Source organism: Cyanistes caeruleus, chromosome 2 (assembly GCF_971803275.1).
Source record: "Cyanistes caeruleus chromosome 2, bCyaCae1.hap1.1, whole genome shotgun sequence".
Classification (NCBI taxonomy): Eukaryota; Metazoa; Chordata; class Aves; order Passeriformes; family Paridae; genus Cyanistes; species Cyanistes caeruleus.
In genome coordinates this window covers 56,597,715-56,621,856 of record NC_141702.1, presented here as the reverse complement: position 1 = coordinate 56,621,856, position 24,142 = coordinate 56,597,715, and the positions used below count along the sequence as shown (strand labels likewise).

The following is a 24,142-nucleotide window of genomic DNA, read 5'->3' as shown; positions in this document are numbered from 1 at the left end:
CAGGGGTCTGTGGTAGTGGGAGAAACTCCACACTAAGGGCCACATGCTTTGAAAAAGTAGCTTCTTCTTATGGCTGTGGTGGGGATACAGAACTAAGAACAGACTGAATAGGAGAGCAGGAGCTTGGAGACAGGAACAATATTCAGGACTTGGAAGGAATCTAAGAAAAAGGTGCTATCTAGAAAGAATGTCATAGAAGTGCTATTCAAACAAAAGAAATTGATGAATGTGACAGAATGGAAGCCATAAATCATTGATGAAGATTATTAAGGAGTAAGCAAAGAGTCTGCAGATATTCTATTGTTTTTAGCTGTAGCTCTTTTAAAAATCCCAAAATGAGTTTTTGCAGAGCCTGGTCTCTGTTGGGTTCATTATAGCAATAATAAAATACCTAAATACTAGATATAGATTTATAATATACTTTATATCAATATATATATCTATATTAAAAATATAGATATCCTTGTTCAGATTTAGAGGTCCATTTCTATTGGGCAGGTGTACATTTCTTTCATATGTAGGTCAACACATATTTTGTTTGGAAGTGGTATGTTTTTAAGTGATCAACTGAAAACTAGAACAACAGCTAAAAATTCTGGAATTAGCTTTGGTTACTGACTGGGAGTCTAGGGGTCAGGTGTGTTTCTGTTGATTTTTTGTTTCTGCTGGAACACACCCCACTCAATTTCCTTTGGTCGTTGCAATACTGCTTGAAGGACTAACCCAGAATTTCCTGACACCTCCAGTGACAGTTCTTTTCCATGGCTCTGGGAGGCATCCAGGCCTGATTCCATGGCTCTGGGAGGCTTGACTAACCTGTGGGTGCTTCTTTCTCCATTTCCCTGCAGGAGAGTTAGCCTAGATTTACATTGATTTGAACTCTTTCAAACATGTGATGTTTTCCAGACAAGCAAGATTTTGTGAAACCAAACTTAAATTTTCCCAAAATATAGTTTATTTGGATGTGGGATTCTGTCTCTGCTCCTCCTCCCATGCTGATTTTGTGACCAAGCTGCATGACATAGCAGGACTCTTTCCCACTGCTTAAATGCAAAAATGGTGTGTTGATTTTCCAATCCTAATAGACTTCAGAAGAAATCTAGCCAGTAATATTTTTTTTTTTGCTGTGATCACCAGAAGATAGGAAGCAGCTGCCACCATGTGACAAGCTGAACAAAAAAAAAAAAAAAAAAAGGAAAAATTGCAAGGCAAGAGAGGAGAAGAAAAAGGTGAGAGGAAAGGAAATAATTACTGTGTATGCTAGAGAAAAGCACTTCTTAACAATGCTGATGATTTACACAAACATTAGAGTGATTATTCTTATGTTTATTTTCAGAACATCAATTTTGTCTCTAAATGACACAAGAAGGGGAAGAAAGTACATCAACCTCTGGAAGCTCTATGGTGAAACTCAGAGTTAGGAACAGGTTTTGTTCTCTTTTTTTTTTTTTCCGTATTCTATGGATGCACAAGCAAAGAAGAATCCTTTGATTTTACAGTGGAATATTAAAAAGGTGGGTCTGGCAAAAGGGGTGGGAAAGGCATCCCTTGCATATAGCTCAGCAAGGCCAAGTGTGCTTGCGGGAGTTGGGACTGAATGAGGACAGATAACAGCATCACTGCTGGAAGCTGCAGGAATGAGGAATTGCCTCCTGCTGCAGCAAAAGCCATTCAAAGACAACTGGGTATTCTCAACCCTCAGCACAGGTGAAGTAAAGCTGGGCAGCAGGGCACCACAGGGTTGATTTTTAATGCTAGACTGTGAACAAGATGTGTGAACACCATATTTGCAATAGAACTATTAAAGTATTTCCCAAGTTAAAAAATGGCCACTTGTTTGCTGACAATAGCCATACTTATTGAATAAGTCAGTGGAAGCAGGGAAAGAAATGAACTTTAATAAAATACTGAAAAATAAAAGATCCCAGAGAGATAAACAAAAATGCTTAAAAAGATAGGATTGAAGACTTTGAAAAAAAAGAGATATAAGAACATGTGGAAGGACTTCAAAGTCTCCAAACTGACTTGATTAAAAAATCCACCCTTTAGAAGAAAGAAATCTGATTAACCACATCAACAATTACATTCTAAAACAAAAGAAGTACATTTCAAAGAATAAATATTTTTCTGAAAAAAATATTGTGGGAATTAGCCTACAAATAAAATAGTTTAACCATGGGATACATAGGGATATTCAGGCGATCTGTTACTCAATTAAAATTTATTGCATAGCTAATAAACAGCACAGAAAGAAAATTATTTAATTAAAACATATGCAAAGATGCACTAACCATACAAGGCAAACAACTGGATTTTGAAAAGTTAAAAAGCAACAATGCTGCACTTAGTTACAGACAAATTCTAGTTCAAATAGCCAACGCTTCCAGAAGACGTCACAAAAACTAGACTTAATGTCGTGTGTAGTTACACTGCCATCCTGTGGCAAAGTATCCGAAGTTTTCTGAGAACATTAGGGTTTCCCAAACGATAACCTGCTTTCAGAAAGACTTTGCATTCTCGCTCTGAGGACAGGAAAGCATCAGTAGAGATCTAGCTATACCTAGAAGATATTGCTCAAGAAACACTAATACTGAAAACACAATAAATTTTTTCTTCAGAGGGCTCATGATTTCATTGTCTGGACACTCAATTTGAACCTGTGGCTTCTGAAACACAGTTTTCTGGCAGTGAAATACCATTTGTTTACCTTCTTTTCTTCATGTTCCAAAATAAATACACATTCTAGTACAGTGAACATATTGAAATACGAGCGACTGTTCATGTAACTCTCCTAATAACTTCATCCCATTTAAAATGAAAAACAAAATTATTTATTAAAGACTTAGGAGCCTTACATTCCCTGTTAATACCAGATGCCTAGGATTGTGCCACTTTATAACTCCAGACTTGCTTCAAGTCTCTCCATTAATATGATGATTAAGAGTTGATTTCCTCAAAACATTTTAAAGTCCTTGTCTTGGTTTGCAAAGACAGGTGTCTACTAAGGAAGGCAGGAATTTCTCTTGAAATGGAAAAATGTTAACTCCCCCCCTCTTCAAAATTATAATCTTGAAATCAAGGGGCTCTCAGGCAAAGATATGGGAATAGGAATAACAGTTCTTTACTAGGAAAATTTAAATAAAAATGCAGTAGCACAAAAAAACCCAAAAAAAAAAACAAAAAAAAAACCCCACAAACAAAAAACAAAACCAAAAACCCCAGAAAACCAAATCACTGACAGAATCAGAATATAATTTGACACCCTGTTGGTCAGGGTGTTGATAGCAGTCAAATTAAATGGTGACTGCAGTCCTCCTGCAGTGACAGATGTGGATCTATTGAAGCAATGATCCTATAGAAGGGTGTAGTTTTCTTATGAAGGTCTATTGGTGGTCTAGATGGGTCCGGTTTTCCTCTGGGAATCCAGTGGAGAAAGGCCCCCTGCGCTGTTCCAACTCTCAGATTACATCCAGGTAGGAATGCTTGGCTCCTCCCCCAGGCTGGAGCAGGGATGGGTTGATGGGATGATGTAATTTAATCACCATGGGATGATGTAATTTAATCAGTCATGCAGTGAGACTCACTGGCCCATTAACAAGAGATATCCCCCTGGAGTTATGAGGGATGGGTCATGGAAGAGATAAAGAACACTGCCCCACCTGGTTTTAACAGATGGTGATAGAATACATACCTTTGTTCAAAAAAGAAAAAATAAACTAGGTTTCTTTAAATGTTTTGCTGAATGTCAATGAAAGATTTTTTTTTTTTGTTTTTGGCCTACAAGTGAAAACTGTAGTAGATTGTGGAAAAACCTCTTTTTTAAATACATAATTTTAGCTTTGTGAGAACTGCTACCCACAAAAAGTTGATAATACACAACAAAAATAAAATCTGTGGTCACAATTGCTCTTGTACATACTTTGGAGAAAACTTTGAGAAGGTAAATGGGACTCAACAAAGTCAATGAGGATAAAGAACATTCTTAAACTCTCTTCTGAGAAAGGACTGCTTACTTGCCCCATAAGGGCACTCGCTTCAGGACTAGGAGACAAGTCAAGGACTAAGCTGCCAGGGAAATGTTTTGAGTTCAAAGACTTTCAGATCTCTGAGAAGCAGCCACATAAATTTAGACTGCCAAATAAACACATACAGGCATTTCTACTACCAATATCCACATATTTGGGGCACACCAGCTTTCCACTGTAGTTAGTCTTTATCAATTGCTTTCAAAGCACTAGAAATTTATCATGCAAGATGCAATAATCTCAGGATGCAGAATATCTTGTACAATTTTTCTCTAATTATTAAAGATATTAATTATTGACTTTAACTTTTTGACACTTCTTTTTCTTATCAATATATGTAAAATTCTTCTTTCAGTTGCCCCAACTAAAGCTTCAACTTATGTCAAATAATCATTTACTCAGAATGCCAAATACCAGAAACCTGATTATATTTTGCTATCAAGAGAAAATAGCCCACTGATCAGTTAAACAACTAACTTCTGCCAAAATATCACTGCACCTTTAGTGCTCTCTGAGTTTTCCAACCCCAGATCTTGTTTCTATTTTGTGCACTTTAGTGACACCTCGAGGCTGTCCCTGCTTGTGACAGATTTTACCTTTTGTTGAAAGTTAGGCTCAGACAAGAATTTTGATCCATTCTTCATTATCCTGTGATTCCTGCAAGATTTTCAGAATGCATATGGTATCTACAAACTATTTACCTGTAATCTACAATATGCCCCCTTAGTTTGTGTCCCTTTCTACTTCCCACACATCCCAAATGTGAAATAATGGAAAGCTTTCTCTGTACAATCCCCTGCATCTGAAAAATCAGGTGAACAAAGTGAGCATATGCTTTTGAAGCCATTGAAGAACTCCATGCATACATGTTCGTTTTCAAAAGTGCTGCTTTTCTCCTTCTAGCGGAATAGGAATTGCACACTTACCTCTGCTTAGGAATAGGATGTTCTGTGTTTGGAGTATGCTTTCTTTTCTTTGTTCTGTTCCACAGGCCATCAAAGTACAGACAAAACTCATCCTGTCATTTTGGGGGCTGTATAGGTTCCCCTGCATTCTTTAGGTGATGCTCCTGACTTGCACTGCTTTTGCAATAATGAATAAAGTCCAAATATTTAAAAAAAAAAATTCACTGTCAGGAAATGGGAAAAAAATACTCATGACACTGACACAGCAACATACATTGTAACATCTTTAGTTCTAATAAAAGTGTGATTAGAAGCCTCAAGAACTGCTTAACATCAGCAGGTCACGTTTTGCACTATGCGACGTACATCAGAACTGCAAGACATAGGACCTTGTAAGAGGTAACACGAGGCAAAAAAGTCTTTTTTACATCTGCACGTCACCTTAGTTTGGCTTACAGTAGCTTTCTGTATGAAACATTCTTAACTCCAGAATAATGATTTTTAACTAGTCCAGGATGAAAGTCATAAATTTACCACAGACTTACTTGTTTTATCTATTGTTAATAAGAACTGCAGTATTGTCATCTGTCTCTACTCCCTAAAAACCCAACTAAACAAGTCAGCTACAGAGGTCAGATTTATTCTCCCCTGACATGGAAAACAGGCCTGACCACTACTTGCTTATAGATCTCAGATGGCACAAATACCTCGTGTTTGTCAAAGGTGTAATGGTCACAGAAATCTTGAAGACATTCTTTCGAAACAAGTGTTTCTGGAAATTAGTAGTAATAGAAAACCTGATGTCTCGTGCCAGGCTTATTTAGAAGGCTTTATAGCCCATTACTTCTGGTCAAATTAGACAATATCAAATCTGCTTTCTATGTTAATGATTAAAAATGACTGGTTTTGAGTTTGCCATAACAGAGCCTCTCAGCTGCCAGGAAGTTAATTAGGAATGAATATCTGGATTTCTGGTCCAATCTCTTGTTCAATGCAAGGTGCCAACCTGAAAGTGAGACAAGGTTGTTCAAGGCCATTATTTCATGGAGTTTACGGTACTGTGAAGGACAAAGAGATAAAAGAATGGAGATACACTAAGAATAAAGAGTAGCACAAGAATACTGAGGAGTTGGTTTTTGTTTGTATTATGCCAAGGCAACCCAAGACACTTGCCTTATGAAAAAAAGAAATACCCTTGCCTATCAGTTGAGTGCACACAATCATTTGAGAAAGCAGAGGAAAGGTAAGTACAAAGAGAGATAGTAGCATCTGCCACTAATAACACATGAGGAACAGGGAAGCCAGGTTTCAGAAAGTACATTCTTTTGGAAGCCAGTGTAATTCATTGGCAGATTTTGAAGGATGCAATGCTTGGGAACTATGTCACGAACTCAGGATCACAAACATTTGCTCACCTCTAGCTTGTGCAAATTGCTGTCATCTGAAGGCTGATTTTACCCCACCTCTGAAAAAACTAGCTATGTTCATTGAAAACCTTGCACTGATTTCTCAAACCTTCTAGTGCATGAAGGACCTTCAACACCTACAATTTTAATCAATTTTTTTCCACAGAAGAAATGAATATACAGTTTTTCAATGACAAATGTGCTTATTAGGTAATTATCCCTAAGTGGGGAAAAATAAAATCCCCCAAAACACTGCTTAAATCAACTACTCAATCAGGCAACAAATAAAAGTTTCTCCAGTATCTGCATAGCTCGAGGACATCCATTTGTGCTGCTATTTGCAGAAACCTTGTGTGCATTCCAAACACTTGCATCCCAGACGCCTGTCACTTTTCCTCAACAGAAATGGGCCCAACAGAGCCCATTACCCAGAGACTTTATTCTTCCGCAAGCAACTTTTGTTAGTCTGAACTCCGAGAGCTAATACGTACTTTCCACACTTTTCTTCTCCAATGCACCACGAAGTCGGAAGGGCTCCTGTTTCTAATGCGTTTCATCGCCTTTTTATTTTTGTTTATTTTTTGTTCGTTTGGGGGGTTGTGTTTGTTTGTTTTCCCCCCCCCCCCCCCCCCCGCGCTCCCCCCCGCGCCTGCGCGGCGCGCGCCGTTTCCTTGGGAGCCGGGATTGTTTTGGGCGGAACCACGCACGCGGCGCTGCGGAGGGGGGAGCGGAGGGGGCCAAGGAAGAGCCCACTGGCGGAGGGCAGCGGGGGAGGCGGGGCGGCCGCAGCAGCCGCCACGGGAGCGGACGGGGCCGACGTGAGTGATGCCCTCGGCGGGGAGCGGGGCCGCGCCCCGGGCCGGGCCCTGTCGGGCCTGTGCCCTCCGCTCGTCCCGGTGCGCGGCTCCGGGGGCGGGTAGGGCTGGATAACGCCTCCCCGCCGCTGTTCCCTCCCCCGGCTCCCCTTCCCGCCCCGGGGCGGGGGGCTCAGCCTGGCGGTGGGCACGGCCGCAGCAGCTCGGGGGCCGCGCCGGGACCGCGGGCCTTGGCGCGCGCCGGCGGGGAGCGGGAGCGGGACTGGGCTGGGGAACGGGAGCGGGACGTGGGGGCGGGAGCGGGAACGGGAGCGGGACTGGGCTGGGGAACGGGAGCGGGACGTGGGGGCGGGAGCGGGAACGGGAGCGGGCTGGGCGGCGGCCAGCGCGGGCCGGGGTGCGCGGGCAGGCTCCGGCAGGCAGCGGGAGCGGGGGACGCAGCCGGCGGGACCGCCAGGAGCCCCGCGGTGACTCTGCCGGGCGGGCGGAACAGACGGCCTAGGGCGAGCCGCGGTCTCGTCCCGGCACGGCGGCACGGGGCAGAGCTGCGGGAAGCCCTAATCCCCAGATCGGTGTTGGTTCCCCCCCGCCCCGGCTCCTCACGAGCTTTGTAGCTCACCGGGGTGACACGTGTGGGCAACTGTAGTGAACATACAGTGCTTCTCCATGCCTGGCACCCTGGGCTCCAAACCGGGGATGTGCATCTGGATGCGCTTCACATCCTCCTTGTATAATTCCATCGGTTAGTCCAGGTTTGGTGTGTGGTCGGAATGTCCCTTTATACCTTTTAAATCTACCACTGTTCTTCCAGGCAAAGCAGAATGTCACATTGGAAATGGAAATACTTAGGGCGTCGAAATATCCGTGCTATTTGTATGGAAATACTTCTGCTGGGAATGCATTGTCATAATTAGCATCTAAGATAAAGCAGAAACATAAAACTTCATAAACAATAAAAGTCTTCTATATTTCCTTCCATAGAACTGAAGTCTGTAATTTTGCCATCAGAGTCTGCAAGTTTCTTTTGATGAAAGGTGACAAATTTCTGGGTTAAAAACCCCAACCTGACAATTCCTATGAAGCAAAAACTTTCTGATATGTTACTACTGGAAAACTGAGGGTAGCGCCAGCTTTTTAAAACATCTTTTTTATTACTATGAGCGTAAGGTTTTTACTGGCACATCTAAACCTGTAGAAAACTACTGCACTTTTATTAGTTTTTACATAATTTACCTGGTCTGTTAGTTTTCTGGACTTAAATACTGAATTTTCATTAATAAAACTACATTGTTTTTTGATACCAGATTTGTCAATAGTGAAGAGGAACAGATTCATCTCAGTGTAATTTTGTTGTATAATTCTGAGCTAAAGCTCTTTCACACCTCAGGGTAATGATCCCTACATATAGCTCAGTTAGAAACATACTAGTAAAACCCAAGATATCCCTCTATGAAATAGAAGATGAGAAATAAACAAGGTGTGATGTTCTACTTGTTTTCAGCCACAGAAGTTTATGCTCACTTATTGCGAAAAAAAATTAAAAAAGAGGAATTTAGTTCAGAAAAATCCTAAGTGTTCAACTATTTTGTCAGGTCAGTTTCCCAGGTAGGAAGTTTTTACCTAGTTTTAGGTAGGAAATTTTTCACTTCACATTGCACAGTGCAAATTCTGTATGTTCTGCTCATTGTAGTATGGGTTTGATTTATCTTTTATTAGTGGTCAATAAAAGTGACCATTGTGGCATGTTTAGCATAGAGAATCCCTGTGTTACAGATGTAGAATATAGCAACTCAATGAGTATTGTAAAATACTCAGAAAAGAGCAAACTAGATTATTTTCAGGGAAGTATAGTAATTGGAAGTTTGAGCTTTATGAATTTGTTTTGCTGTTTATTCCTGGTGGCTGGACTATGTCACTGTTACAAGTATGTGCTTTTGTCAGTCTTGGATTTTCTTATATTTACTCGCATGGAAAAGATCCAATCTGATCAGGCAAAACCCATGTTTTACAAAATTAATGATAACTGAGCTTGCTCAGATTGGGGCATGCTGGTTGCTCAACTTTGATTTATGATTAATTCTCTCCTTAGGTGAGATTACACTAAGTAAACAGCCTTGTTCTTATCCTTGTTGATTAATGATCTATATTTACACAAGCATGATAGCTGCTTTAATGCACCATGTCAAAGACCATGAAGTTCTAAATTGGAAATGCCTATTAAACAATTGCACTGTCTTTAGAGGCCTTTATCTCTTAGTTTTATTGCCACAACAGGGTAAATACTGAATAAATAAACAAACAGTGATGCACTCATTGGTGAACTTTGCTAATTCTTCATTTTACAGAGAGTGCTTGTAGACACAAAGCGAGCCTAGCCTTTGGTAAGATGTTTGGTTCCATTAAAATCAAAACCTATCTGCAAAATTGATATTTTAATCAACCTATAGGTTGGTTGTTTTTTGTTGGGTTTTTTTTGTGTACTAATTTATTTATCCTTTGACCAGAAACTTATTTCCATTCTTAGAATGGGTATGCACTTATTTAATTTTGCTTTTGTGTACTATATTGTCTCTCATATTTTTTGCTTTAAATTTAAGAGCCCTTCAGTATTTTGTTTCTTGTTTCTAATTAGTTTTTGAGGGCTTGTTGAAATCATCAGCTTATTATAAGGTACTTTTCCATGTTTCTGTGATCCTCAGTCAATGATTAAAGTGACAGAATCTACTCTATTTTTTGAATTTATTTATTTTTCTGCTCTTCTAAATTATGTGTTTTCTAGTCAATTGTGAATTGGCCACTTGCAAAGCAGCACTTAATAACTGCAGTACTTTTAAAATGCCCGCTTGGTTTAGCCAAGTATAAATTGCAAAAACAGTTTTATTTTTCAATGGTATTTTCTCTTTTAATTTATAGTAAGAAGTGCTATTTTTAACAGTTACTGGTTTAGTTGTGACAGTGAGACTTTGCTGTAGGAGTAAGAACATGTTTAGGTAGTGCAAATATTGCAACCTCATCAGTGTCATTTCAAGCATATCGCAAAACTAAACATTTTCTTACTGCCAGTGAGGTCCATTTGGCCGCCCTTGCTCTTTTGAAACATCCATAGGTTGTTGGATACTTAGTATAAATGCTAAAGGCATATACATAAAGGAAGCAAACTAATTCCTCTGGGCATCTGACTAATTGGCTCATCTACAATCCCAAACCAACCTGAACACTTTGCCTTTTTTTCCTTCATTTGGTTTAGTTCTGATAGCCCGCAGACCAAAGCACTGTAAGTAGTGAATGTAAAAGGACCTGAAAGTAACAGGCCTGTGCAAGTAATGCTGTGCAAGAGATGAGAGAGTAGGGTGATGCAGATACTGGGGGACCCAACTATAGCCTCAGCTCCTTCCTGTGCTGGTGAAATGTGCGTGCCCAGGAGAGAATTCTGATGCTGAGGCCAAGCGCTATGTTTGGCTCACTTCACTGCTAATCAGCTCTCTCAGCCTCAAATCAGAGTAGCTGCATGCAAACTGCTTATTTATAGTAATCCATAATAACTCCTGAACTGTATGCAGGCATAGTCTGGGTGAGTGTTAGGTGGCTTGGACCAAAATGGTGTGAGAATAGTGCAACCACACATCCTGGCAGTGCTTAATGCTATGTCTTAATTTGTTAGGATCGGTGTAGTCTGGGTGTGCAGTGAGTTTGAGTTACTGGTGTCTAACAGGAAGTGTAACCTGGGGAGAACTTGGAGCGGATACCTGGTGGGCTGTGGAGGACGTAGGTACTAGAGCTCCTTGCATGGAAGGCTAAGGGGAACATCACACCTTCATAGGAACTTCATTAGTTCCACTGTTTATAAAACATCTCTTTGTATTGAAGTTTTTTTGTAGAACATCCTGAATTTTTTTGATGAAAAGATAAACCTGTGTAATACTTTTATTTGCCTTTAAGCTTTGTTTGGATTGCGTTTGCAGGCTTTTCTCCATGACCAGGAGGGCCTAACAGTTTTTTTCTTGAGAGAAATGAGTTTCATGTAGTTGCTTGTCTGCTTTATAACAATTACAAATGCTTTATATAAACATAAATATTTAGAGATTTGTAATAACGTTAGATTTGCTGGCAGATACTAACCTTTGCATTGAAAACTATCATCTGGCTTCCTCAGTGATGCTTTCAGGAGAGGAATCTGATTTGAAAGGCTTCAACATAAATGGTTTTATGGGTCATTATTATTTAAATAAACTGTTTTGGAGGATTTGATTTGGAGGAATTTTTGGAAAATTGGAGGACTACAGTCCTGAATTATTTGGCTACTACCCAGAAATATAACTAATTAAATTGCTGTAATGTTTTTTATTTACCTGTCAAATAATAAGTATCGGAGCTGGGATTTGATAGCAGAAAATTTCTAATACTTTAGTCAAATAGGGAAATACTTATTTCTAAATAAAATGTACTCATTCCTAATGCTAATTAGCATAGATTTAATTAACTTGAAGTCTATGGACCACTTATGTTAATGACAGTTATTAAATACTTTAAATAGAATGTTGAATTCTGAGGAAGAAGCAGCTGTTGTGTTGAGCCACTTCTAACTGAGGACTGAAAATGCGAGCAGGTAAGGATGCTTTGTTTGATTTCTAGTACATATTTTATAGTAAGAACTAGGTGCAAATGATAGAAATTATTTCTGTCCTATATAAATCGTTAATGCTCCATTGGCTCCTTTTTGAGTTCATGACTATAGCTGATTTTGCAAATGGTGTTATTTTTTTTATTTAAATTCAGTATTATTATTCAATATCATATATATATATATATCTAATTCAATATTATTATTCAATAATTTAAATTTATAAAAGTTGTCATGACAGTGGTAATTATGCTGTAGCTGAGGATTCAACGGAAGTTCTCGGTGTTGTGCCAGGTTGCATTTTGAATTCTTAGTTACAAATTAAGCATTACCCGAGGGGAACTAGAACACTTACTTCAAGGGTTGAAATGCTGCTAAAGGCAGTATTGTGGTTCATAGAAAGGCAAGAGTGCCAGCTTCTGGCTCTTACAGATCTGTCTCAGGATGGTGCTGCTCTGGTGTTCAGACCCAGTAAGAACCCAGAGCTGCTGCTTCTCCTGGAAGACTGTGTCACCTCCTCAAAGCAGGGAGGGCAGTAGTCTGTCCTCTGCTTTGGCTAGCCCAAGTTTTGTGCTGATCTTTATAACATTTTTTATTCTGTTTTTCTCTCTTGATTCTGCTGTGCTTCTTTTCACTCCTGGATTTCTCAGTCTCTTCTGAGCTGAGCTCTTTTGGACTACTCCCTCACGGGGAGTTCCATTTATCTCAGTTTCTGGGTCAGGAAGAAAACTCCAAAGCCTGTTAGGATCTTCTTTCTCGTGTTTATTAGGATATTATCACAAAACTTGGCAGGTCTCTCCAGATTTTCTGCACTAGTTTAATTCACTGCAACCTGGCACATTTCGGCTCTGATGGCACAGAATGGCCTTGAACTGTGTAGCCTTTTTATCTTTATACTTATTCTTATCCAATTAACAATATACACGTATATTATTTTTATTAATGACCCAATGACACAACACCTGTGTACTGCACTGCGGAATTTTCTATCCAATCACTTACTATTACTCAAAAACCTCTAGAAGAACATGAAGAAGAAAAGAGACAACACTCTAAATCCTCCATTTTGTCTTCTGCTTTCTAAACTAGTTTAAACTCTAACTTTTTCACCCAGTGATTTAAGAAAACTCTCTGATCTACACACTTAAACTTTTAGCTTTTCTATCTAACTTTAACAGTTGTTTTCATGTAACACCATGAAAACATGCCCATAAATTTCATGTTCTCTTCCAAATGTGCTTTCTTCAGGAGACAGAGTAGATGGTGCTGACTTTAGCAACAAGAGTAAGACTGGTGTGTAGGTCTCTGTGCAAAGCTGCTGAGTTAACCTTGTATGGGTTATATTACCAGTAGAAATTCTTAACTGAATACGAAGTGAATTTCTTGGTAAACTTTCCCTGATAAATAATTCTCATTCTTTGTGATTTTAAAGCATAATTATGCACTTTTTAGCAATGGTGATTACTGAGATAGCAAATAATACTCTCAATTTCTTTTTGCAGTTGAAAGTGAGGCAAAGGCAAAAACCAAAGTCCGCTTTGAGGAGATCTTCAGACGCCATGCTGACTTAGCAGACACAAAGAAATTGAAGAAAAAGAAGTTTGACTCTCAAGAGAGCATTGTGGTGAGTTTCAACATATTCAGGCTTTGTTTGGTTGCCTTCCTTAACAGAAAAAAGATCAGGAAAATGTATTGCAGAAAGGAGATGTAAGCATTTTTAAAAAAATTAATTGTAAAGTATGTTTCTGCATGTGCCCCTTAGTTTTGGTGTGGGTTTTATTTTCTTTTTTGTGATGCAAAAGCATCCTTCTAACTTGGAGGTATGCCAAAATTGTATCAACTGGTGAAAAGAAAGTGGCACATGTAGGTGTACACTCCTTAATGTCCACCAGTACTTGTTTTTCCATACCATTTTCTCATTAAATTTTTCAAATTCAGTACTGACTTTACTGGGAGTTAATTAGATGTTTAAGGGCTAGTAGAATTACAGCTGTGAAAGTATTTAATTTTGAGAGTACTACATCTGTGTAATACAGGTATGTCTGTCTAATACAGCTGTGAATTGAGAACTGATGAGAAAGTATAATAATATTAGACATAATAATTAATGATTCAATTTTCTACTTTTTTTTTTTAATCTCAGTAATCAGTGAGTTTCTGCATGTGCTGAGCTTTGTGTCTTGAGAGGTTCCATGTCAAGTTTTGAAAGATTTTGACCTTAGCTTGTGATTTGCAGCTTAGGAAGGATTCTATCACCCACACTTTATAGTTAGATGACATTTTTGTTTGTGGCATATCTGTCACTAAAGGAGCCTCAGAAATCCCTCTGAGTTATGGTTCACATTGTAGTCTTTTTCCTGAGGAGGACAATAAGAGTTCAACATGAACTTGTTCTGTAATACCTGATTATTGACTTAGAAGATTTGGAATTTGGAAAGAAAGTAAATTATTTAGAAGACAATGGTTTTTTATTTTCCTCCTGATAGGTTTTATATTTTCAGTCTTTTTTTCTTACAAATGTGTCTATATCAGATCCTGGAAGTGAATGTTCCTTCATTAATACTCATTTAAGACAAATGAGTGGTATTTCGTGTAATATCATAGATGTTACATGTAGTTGTATATATTAAGTATATTTAGAATAGATACATTAAACTTAGTATTGCTAAATATTTGGTTTTAGATTGACAATTTGAAGTTGGATTTTGTATGGACTTTTTAAAAATGTATTTTTATTGATGTATATGCTATTTAGTCAATAGTTCATACAAAGAATCAACTTGATGTCTAAAAATAGTACAGAGAGTTAGAAGGTGTTTTTTTTCCTTATTTACTGGCACATATGTAAATAAAAGACAATTCTTCCTCAGTTAAGTTCACTTTTTATGAATTGTGAATTTTCAATTCTGTAATATATAAGTATTTTTGAACACATAATTGTATGTTCATATGCCACTACATATTACTCATAAATATTTTAAACTTGCTTTGGTTTTAGAATTGGTTTCCATTCCAGAGGTCTCTGATGCAAAACACTCATGTTTTGGAGTTATGTAGAAACACGTAATATCACAGTGACCTGAATCAAAACTCAGTGGTATGCAAACAAATTAAGATGCATTTTTAGATCAGTGTGGAAGCCAGATTTCTAGCTTTGTTGAAGGTAAAAATACTACAAATTAAACCACTTAAAAATTAGGGACTTGAGGAGAGCTTGTATTGAAACTATTACTGACCATTAGGAGTATTTCCTTAAAGCATGGCAAAGTTGGAGGAGCTCAGGTTGGTATTTTCAAATAGCAGTTTCTGTAAAGGCTTCAGCAAGTAAACAGTCATTTCTCTGTAAAAAAATAAATGTGTGTGGGAGTAGAAGAGTAGGTAGATGGAGGAGGTTGGCTGGTTTTGTTCCCATTTTCTTCAGTTCATATGATTTAACTGTACAGAGTTTCACATATCTTGAAATAACGTGAAATTTGTCAGTGATGGTTGGCTTCGTGTCAAACACTTCCCATAAATGGTCTCCCAGCTTTGATCAAAACCAGGTCATGATTCAGAGCCTATTTCCACTTGAAATGTTCCAGTCTATTTCCTTCCTTTGTCTTCACTCTAGCCTTTCTTAAAGATTAATAAGACTTTTTCCCTTATAGTCCACTGTTTCTTTGAAACCTGAGTTCTGGAGCTACAGGGGGTTGCTGTGGTCTTAAATGACAGAAGTGAGGATAAGAGGAGTGCCTGCCTGCTTGCCTGCTCTGCTCTGTGTGCCTATTGCTTGGAGAGCCTGCCTTGACAGCAGGGAAAGAGTTTGCTTGGAAGAGGAAAGGTTGATGTCTGTAGGGCAGGATGAGTTTGGAGCCACAACTGATAAGGAGTGAAGAGCTTGTAATGGAGATGGAAATACACATCAGCTGTGGCCAGTGAAAGCTCTGCTTTGCTGTTCAGCAAATAGCCACTGGGGCAGTGGGTATGAGGCCTAGAGGCATAGTGGAAAAAACAAGCAATTGAGACAGTCAGAACATGAATTAGCCAATATCCCTTCTAGGGCTGTCATAATATTTATTTTTTATCAATTGTGCCTCCTATTCCAACTTAGAGTGAGGCAAACTGCAAATCAGGCAATGTCTAGGTACATGGATCTGTCTAAATTCATCATGAAAATGATTGATTTGGTTCAATCTAAATTCTGTGGTTGAAAAGAGGATGTTTAAAAATTTTCTACCTGATGAAAAGATTAGATCCCACTACGGAGGCAAAAATTTCTTTTTTAGACTGTAGTCTGATCAGATTACAATATTGGCATGGACAGGCATTGGTAACTTCAAGGCAGAGCAGCAATAGATTTATCTGTCTTCTAGGTTGAAAGGCACTGAATAATTGTTGAGATTTCCATTAGATTTTACACCTTTCTTTCTTGTGCATGAAATAGGAGAATTGATAATAGTTGACTATATAATTGATCCACACGTTTTCTCACTGTTTTCTGTTAGATTTGGTGGAAAAATTCCAAGCCCACCATTTTATCTGTAAATTAAAGTTCTTCTAGCTTTGAGTGTCTATATTTTATAGTCTTACACAAGCAATGGCAGTAAAACTGGTTTCCTAGTACATTAAGATTTTCTTAAACATCCCACCCAACAAGCCATCATCCCAAGTACATTCATTAGCAATTTGGCTGTAGGTTAATGGTTTTTTTACAACCAGTACATATCAGCGCTTCAGTGAGTTGGCAGTGTCCATCCCTAATTTTTCAAGGTGTGCCTGTATTATTATGGGTGGAAATTCAGGTACCTCCGTAAATCAGGTTACACAAGTTTCCAAATACCCATGACAACTCACTCTATACATTGTCAGCTTCCACTCATGCGTATTTGAGAAGTCCTTTTGAAAAGGTGTGAGATCCTTGGGCGTTGTCCCTGCTCTCAGCTCTGGGGCATTAATGGCAGTGGTGTGACCTGTGACTGATTTATTGTGGTGTGAGCCTTGAGTGTCAGCCCACGTGTGTGCATCCCAGCTGGTGCCCATCCCCTGCTCCTCTAAAGCCAGTAGTGCAAGCAAGGCTGTTTTCAGGGAGGAGTGCTTCCTTTACCCGGGTGTAATGTGGCCACAGAGCTGTTTTGAAACAGCTTTATTTGTTCTGTATTTTGAGAAAGTCAGGTTCAGGTCAGCAACCCTCTGAAGTTATTCCGGAGACAGGCCTGTCTTACTGAGCTGCTTTTCCAGCCTAAATCCTTTCTTTAATTCAGTTCAGTGTTTATGTATTGATGATTGCTCTTAGTTGATATCTCTCAGAGAATCTATACCAATATTTCCACCTCTGCCAGAATCCTAATCTTAAGGTTTTTTTGAACCCCTTGGCTTTTACTTGATTGTTTTGTAACTTCTCTGCATCTCTCTTCTCTGTTTAATTGTCATGTAATTACAGCATGTGGGAAAGGTGGCCAGAATTGAGATCATACAGGCTGTTTATCTGAGGAATTTTTGTTTGAACTGCTGAAGCAGCTTTGTGCTGCCTGCAGTATCTATCTATTAATGTTCCTGAAATTTGCTGTAGTTTGAGACTGTGGTTTGTTTTCATTATAAGGAAATGGCCTCAAGTTGTACCACAGGAGGCTTAGATATTAGGAAAAACTTTTCCATTGAGAGTCAGACATTGGCTGCCCAAGGAAATGATGGAGTTACCATCCCTAGAACTGTTCAAAAGGCATATGGATGTAGCACTTGGGGATATGGTTTAGTGGTGCTGGGTTAATGGTTGGACTCAATGATTTTAGAGGTCTTTTCCAACCTGAGTGATTCTATGAATCTATGATTTTTTGTTTGTTTGTTTGTTTTTAGGCAATAGTAAATAACAAGTTCTAGTAAGTATTTCAAGCCAGTTTTTGCAACAGGTAGATTCCTTTAAGGAGATTATTCTTGAATATCAGAGTTATTTTAGAAACTCTTGACCAAGTCATAGAAGAGGGCTTTTTGTTTAGGATTTCTCAAATAATTCTACTACTTGAACTTAGTGGATAGATGTTTTATCAAAAACAAAAATCAGCATGACCTCAGCCACTGTTGGGTTTTAATTGTCAATGTGTTTTAATCTTCATTTCTAATACTCTACAGTTAAAGTTATTCACAGAAATAAAGATAAGGAAGTGACCAATTTGTTAGGAACATTATTCTGTTTGAGTTTTTTTTCTTAGTTTATACAAAGCTTGCTCTTTAATTCTTTTATTTTCCTTACTCTGTTTTGTATTTCAAGTTATTTATATGAAATTTTCCATATCATCTTGAATCATTGACTTACAAATAAATATGATGTTAGTGGTTTCTTTAAGCAAGTATAAGATGAAAATACAAGGACAATTTTTTCATACTTATTATACATATTGTCCCATTTTACAAATCTTTGAGACAAACATGATTCTTTAACTGGAAGATGTATCCTGACTGGAAAGGAACAATGTCTGTGTTTATTGAGGAAGAAGCTCTTGGGAAATAAAACTTTGTAGGCAGATATGTATATTTTCTCCAAACTTTTTTATTTGCTTTTTCTGTGTTTTAAAGCCCTTTCTAATGCTTCATATTTTTTCATATTACATATTCTTCATATTATTTCATATTACAGGCTCTAAGAGAGTTCTGTAAGACAACAGCATAAATGAACCTCAGTAACTTTATGAAAGTTACATCAATGAAGATAAATTATTCTGTGTTGACCTTATAGAATCAGACTTCAGTTATTTGCTGTGTTCTTTGCCATTATCATAGAATCTTAGTTTGGATTGAAAGGAACTTTAGAGGTGATCTAACCCAAGCAGTCTGCCATGATCAGGAACATCTTGATGATGATGAACTAGATCATGATGCTCAGAGCCCCTTCCAACCTGACCTTGAACATATCCAAGGAGGCAGGGAAGTGACATTATAATCTTTAGTAATCAGAAATAGAAACTTGAAGGACAGGAAACTTTACGATGTGTTTTCTGTAAAACCATTGAGAAGTGAAATTTAGTTCTGACAAGCAGCTTTCAGTATAAGAGACTACAAACAACTGAGCCTGAAATCTGTCTCTAACTTGGATTTTCAGTAGATGAAAATGTCTGTTTTTGTGGTACATGAAGTCTTCTCATCCTCCATAGTGTAAAACACTGGCATTCATTTATGGCATTCATATTATGGCTTGTTGATTTCCTTTTTTTAGTGGATGTATGTAAATGTCATATGAAAACAGTGTAACATTGAGGATGAGATGCCCAAACAACAAATGTTTTTTTTGAGTGTGAATTTTCTGTTGACTTTTAATCTCTCACTTGTCAAATTGAAACAACAAAATAACTAGATCTTTGATTTAATTTAAGATTGAGTAATGTTGCTGAAAGAATAACATGAAGGGCAGTGTTTATCCATGGAATATGGTTTTTAGTACAAATATGTTTCATGTTCTTTATTTTTGTAGCTTGATACCTTTAGAAATAATATTGATCTATCTAAGGAAAGTGTGAATGATGAAGCAATTATAAACAACACATATAATCCTGAAGAAGAGAGCCCAAGATTTACAAAAAATAAATTGAGAGAGAAAGCGTCAATTGCAAAGAAAATAAACAACGATGTTGTTAGTGGAGAAGAGAATGAGCAGCCAAAGTCAATCAGGAAGAAGAAGAAATCACTGTTACAAGAACAATTTAATGAGGAGGAATATTTATATGAAACTAAATTGGGGAGTTTTGAAGAAAAGATTAATGATTTTCCAAAGAAGAAAACAAAAAGTAAATCACAAACAGATGTACCTCATCAAGAAGGTGATAGAAAGATCAAAAATTCCTTGACTGAAGTGAGAAATATAACTGAATTAGAAGAGGAAGAGCAGCTAATTCAAGCTTATCAGCTGCATGTGGCTGAGGAGGAAGCAAATGCAATTAAAAAGAAAATGAGAAAGAAACTTAAAGAACAGATGTCTGAATCTACCTCCACTGTTCAAAGGCATGAAGTTGCATTGAATAATGAAGTGGGCAAAAAGAAGAAAAAGAAGAAAGAGCGAGCAGTTTTAAGTGAAGCTGAAACAAGGTAACATGACAAACTGTACACATTGTGTCTGTGAATCTTAAACAAAATGTTTCATTTTAAGATAGGCAGCAGCTTTCTGATAAATTGTTCATATTTTCTAAGTGATTAACTGGCTGATTCTGTTATGAAAAAAATAGTACTAAATCCTTTCTCAAAAGGCTGTCATGATTAATATTTAGCTCATGGATTCTTTTTAATATTTTTTTTTTTTAATAGTCTTCATTGCTATTTGATGTTTTTTTACTGTGGAACTCACTCTTAACTAACTTAAGATCATTTTGTGCATGATTTTTTTTAATAATAAGTGGTAGCCCTGATCCAGCAAAAGATTTAACTCTTCACATAAATGGTTCTGCAATTGTCTGGAAATTAGGGAGAAAGGAAGAGGGGAGAGCACTGAAAAAGACAAGACACTAATAGGACTGGGGGCTGTTACGTTTTCAAGATACATAGATGATGAATTGCAAAATTTCAAGTGGATTAACAATGGCAATGAGTAATTGTATCAATATGTGCAGTAGTCTGCAGTTGCTGACAGTGATCCATTACCTTGCAGTGCAATGTCCCTTTCTGAGCTGCGGCATCATCCAAAAGAAGGTGGCAATGAAAATCAGTCACCTGAAAGGCTATTTACCTCAGAAGGACAGAAACTGGAGGAAAGCATGGATAAACAGAAATCTAAAGCCAAGAAGGTTAAGAAGAAAACCAGAAAAGGTCTGCCAACAAATATTTATAATACTGTACTATTATACTATTATAATACTGTACTACTTTGCTGCCCTTTTTTTTTGTGTGCTGCTACAGATATATTTGTCCATAGTAGTAACATGGAATTGATTGAGTTGTTTGAGTTACTTATATTTCTTAAGTTACTCAATTGTACCTCTGTTCTTCCAATTCTGAAGCTTTTATGTGAGGATGTTTATTTGATAAATCAATCTAAAATCTTGAAAATACACTTACTGTATTTTTGAGTTGAGACAGAAGTTACTTATGTCCCATTAGTGACAGCTTGTTTACTTTGCTCCAATTTCTAGAAGAAACCATGGAAGTTGCGGCAGAAAATGATGAGGAAATGAAGAATTCAGAAATTTCAACTCAGTCTAAATTTGGTTTTGGCGATGATCTTGTTTTGGGAGTTTATATCCATCGATCGGATAGACTTAAAATTGATCACTTGGTATCTCATCCTGTGGTTAAAATCCATATTGTTGATCAGAGAAGTGGCTTATATGTGAAGAAGGATTACAGGTGACTTTTAATAAACTGTTTCTATTATTACTGATTACAATAAATAGGTATACTCTTCCCTACAAAATTAAAGTGAAAATTAAAAAAACAGTTTGTGTGAAAAAAATAAACTTGTGTAGCTGTTTGTTAGTTTCTACATCTATGATAATATGTTATATATATGTATATATATATACATATATACACATATACACACACACACACATATACACACACACACATATATATACATACATACATATATATATATATATACACACAATAAATGAGGGTGATATTTTGCTTTTCCTTTTGGCACTTTTAAATGCTCTGCACTGCTGTATTACTCTTGAGGCTCCCCAGGGCAGTGGTCACAGCACCGAACCTGACAAGAGTTCAAGCAGCACTTTCAAACAGCATTTGGAAGTGCTCTCAGGCACATTGAGTGATTTTTGGGGATGGTGCTTTGCAAGGCCAGGAGTTGGACTTGGTGATCCTTGTGGGCCCCTTCCAACTCAGCTTATTCTGTGAATCTATGACATTTCCAACAACTGTATTCTTCCCAGAGGCAAAATTTCTTAAGGATCAAAAATGTATAAAAGCCAAGAACATGTAAGCTAAATTCTTGTAGTATAAATAGTGTCTGTCTTTTATATTAAGAACTTTTAAACTCCTTAAATGAAGTTTAGTTCTTTTTATTTCTAGTTACTTCAGTTGCTTGTTTCTGCTGTCATTATCCACTATTTTCCTGAAACCAAATTTTAATGGGGCTTAAGCAGTAGACTCCACCATGATCATTATGCATTGATTTACTAACAGTAACTTAATTGTTAGGATTTTCAACCTCAGCCTGTAGTTTTTCTGTATACATTGCAAATTGTCTTAATTTTTTGGTGAATTTAGAAAATTTTTTCTAGAATCAGACAAATAGTATCTTACATGTTTCTTAGCTTTCAGTAACTAAAAATATTGTTTTGTTCAAGGTTATTTTTTAAATGCTCTAACAATTGTAATTCTTTGGAAATCTTCAAACAGCAAGAAGGAAGATTCATCTTATGAACAAGAAGAAATAGAGCACATTCTTCCTGTAATGACACAACCATGTGACTTTAGAAAGTCTAAATCAACAATTCCAGAGTGGGAAGAACAAGTAATATTTAATGAGCGTTTTACTTATTTTATTCAGAACACTGAGGAAAACCCTCACGTTATCCTGTTTTTTGAGGTAAGATGAAATATTTTGCATCCAATTTATGCACGTTCTGTTTTTTGGTTTGTTTCTGCAGCAGTATATATTTGACTGAATCAAGTGTTTTGTTTCAGTTAAATTGGGTTCATAGCATAGCTTTATGGTACAATGTCAAGTTGAGATACTAAAAAATGGGGTTTTTTATAGAAAAGGATCCTGGTTTTATGGTAACAAGAAGTATGAAGTAACAAGAAGTATTTTTCTTATAAAATCAGCTCTCAGACTTCTGAGGAAGGCTGGTAAGATATGGTGGATATCATTCTTTTCACATTCTTGAAATCTGAATAGAGGTTTAAGTACAAGAAACTCAAAGGTAGAATTCTCAGCATGTAGCAGCACCTCATTGTACCAATGAGCAAACTGCAATTGCATTGTTTCTATTAACATTTTATACATCTATCTCTCCTGTCCTAGTCTTCATAAAGAAATTATTAATTTGTCCTCTAATACAATTATGTTTAAAGAAAAAAATTTAGGTTATATATTCCATGTAATTTTTAGCTTAGGCATTTCAATATTTGTACAGAGAGATTCTGTAGCATTAACATAAAAATGAAAACCTAATACAATAAATATGTTTTGTTCCTATTTTTTTCCTATTTCAAATAGATTGAATATAAATTATTGCTGTATGTTTCTTAATGTTTTGTGATGCTTGTAAATTAACATAGTCATAGAATTAAGAATCATTAATTGCTTAACACAAAACTAATTGTGTTTTTATGTAAAGATTCTTCATGGAAATAGTGTTGGAACCAAAAGTATGAAAAAAGGCTGTTTGACTTCAGTATGATTTATGAAATATGAGTTTGAAAAAAGTATTATTTTAAGGGTTTTTTGTATACCAGGTAAACTTCCAGGAGTAGTGAAATAGTGGGAAAACTCAGGTCCCTGACAGAAAAATGAAGATTCGTAGGCATCCCTGGAAGTCTTCAAGGCCAGGTTGGATAGGGCTTTGAGCAGCCTGATCTAGTGAAAGTTGTCCAAGCCCATGGCTCAAAACTCTGTGACCTTTGAAGGTTCTTTCCAACCCAAAATGTTCTATGACTGATTCAATGACAAAACTGATAAAGCTAGGAAAGGAAAACTAAATTCTTGACTGTGATTTTCCATCTAGATTAATATGCAGCTGGTTTTAGCTGTCAGATTTGTGATCTAAATGATTTCTGAATTAAGAAAATTACATATTATTGTTTTTTGTCTTTTATTGAGACGTAAGGGGAGCAAGAATAAGTTTTTTTAAGACTAGACTTCTGTTCTTTTTCAATGTAGGTCATAAATAATCAGATAAATGCATAAGGAACTGTAATTTCTAATTTCATACTTGTGTGGAAAAAACCCTGTTTTTTTCAAATCTGTTAATTTAATGGATTTGACCAAGCATATTTTTAGCAGTTTTTTTTTTTAAATTACCATGAATTATACATTCATTAGAAATACATTTATATTCCTGCTGATACTTTAGGTCCTTGATTCTTCAAGTATGCATGAAGTGAGAGCCAGCTCTGATGTAAAAATTCAGGAAGGTCGTTACCGAAAAATTTGTTGGGCGTTTCTAAAGGTACTGTAAATATTTAAATAAAGAAACAAAATTCATAAATCCTTTTAGCTGAAAATCTCTAACTGTACCAAGTAGGAAAGAATTTTAAAATATTTTCAGCAACAGAGATGGAAAAAAAATCATTGTTTGCTTGTTCTCTCCTTTTCCTCTTCTTCCACTCCATGGCATCAACATAGTAACAGGCTTGACATTAAATAATATGTTTTTCAAGAAAGTATAGAATTTGTAAGATTTTTTGTTTCTTCGTAAAGTACAGAAGATTGTTTCCTTTTAAGGTT

The 24,142-nt window shown here is 37.0% G+C and overlaps 2 protein-coding genes across 12 annotated transcripts in view; one reads left to right on the top strand and one right to left on the bottom strand.

The window, feature by feature from the left end:
* LOC111927697 (plasminogen-like) overlaps positions 1-7,022 on the bottom strand; it is a 37,728-nt gene extending 30,706 nt beyond the window's left edge. The window contains exons 1-2 of one of the 3 annotated variants that reach the window (XM_086877172.1): positions 6,828-7,022; positions 4,952-5,154 (exon numbers count right to left, since the gene is read on the bottom strand). In XM_086877172.1, the coding sequence (XP_086733298.1) occupies positions 4,952-5,078 (127 nt within the window). In that variant the 5' untranslated portion in view covers positions 5,079-5,154; positions 6,828-7,022. The remainder of the gene's footprint in view (positions 1-4,951; positions 5,155-6,827) is intronic. The other 2 variants (XM_086877173.1, XM_086877175.1) reach the window with 2 other exon arrangements.
* AHI1 (Abelson helper integration site 1) overlaps positions 7,023-24,142 on the top strand; it is a 90,954-nt gene continuing 73,834 nt past the window's right edge. For 3 of the 9 annotated variants that reach the window (XR_015283231.1, XM_023924586.2, XM_086877171.1), the window contains exons 1-8: positions 7,023-7,154; positions 11,686-11,757; positions 13,275-13,396; positions 19,214-19,824; positions 20,381-20,538; positions 20,862-21,075; positions 22,090-22,279; positions 23,769-23,864. Coding sequence is in view for 7 of the 9 variants with exons in the window: in XM_023924586.2 (XP_023780354.2) it covers positions 11,748-11,757; positions 13,275-13,396; positions 19,214-19,824; positions 20,381-20,538; positions 20,862-21,075; positions 22,090-22,279; positions 23,769-23,864 (1,401 nt within the window). In the remaining 2 variants the exon portion in view is untranslated. Of the gene's footprint in view, positions 7,233-7,813; positions 7,894-8,132; positions 8,314-9,496; positions 9,533-11,685; positions 11,758-13,274; positions 13,397-19,213; positions 19,825-20,380; positions 20,539-20,861; positions 21,076-22,089; positions 22,280-23,768; positions 23,865-24,142 lie in introns of those variants that run through there. The other 6 variants (XM_086877167.1, XM_086877168.1, XM_086877166.1 and 3 more) reach the window with 6 other exon arrangements.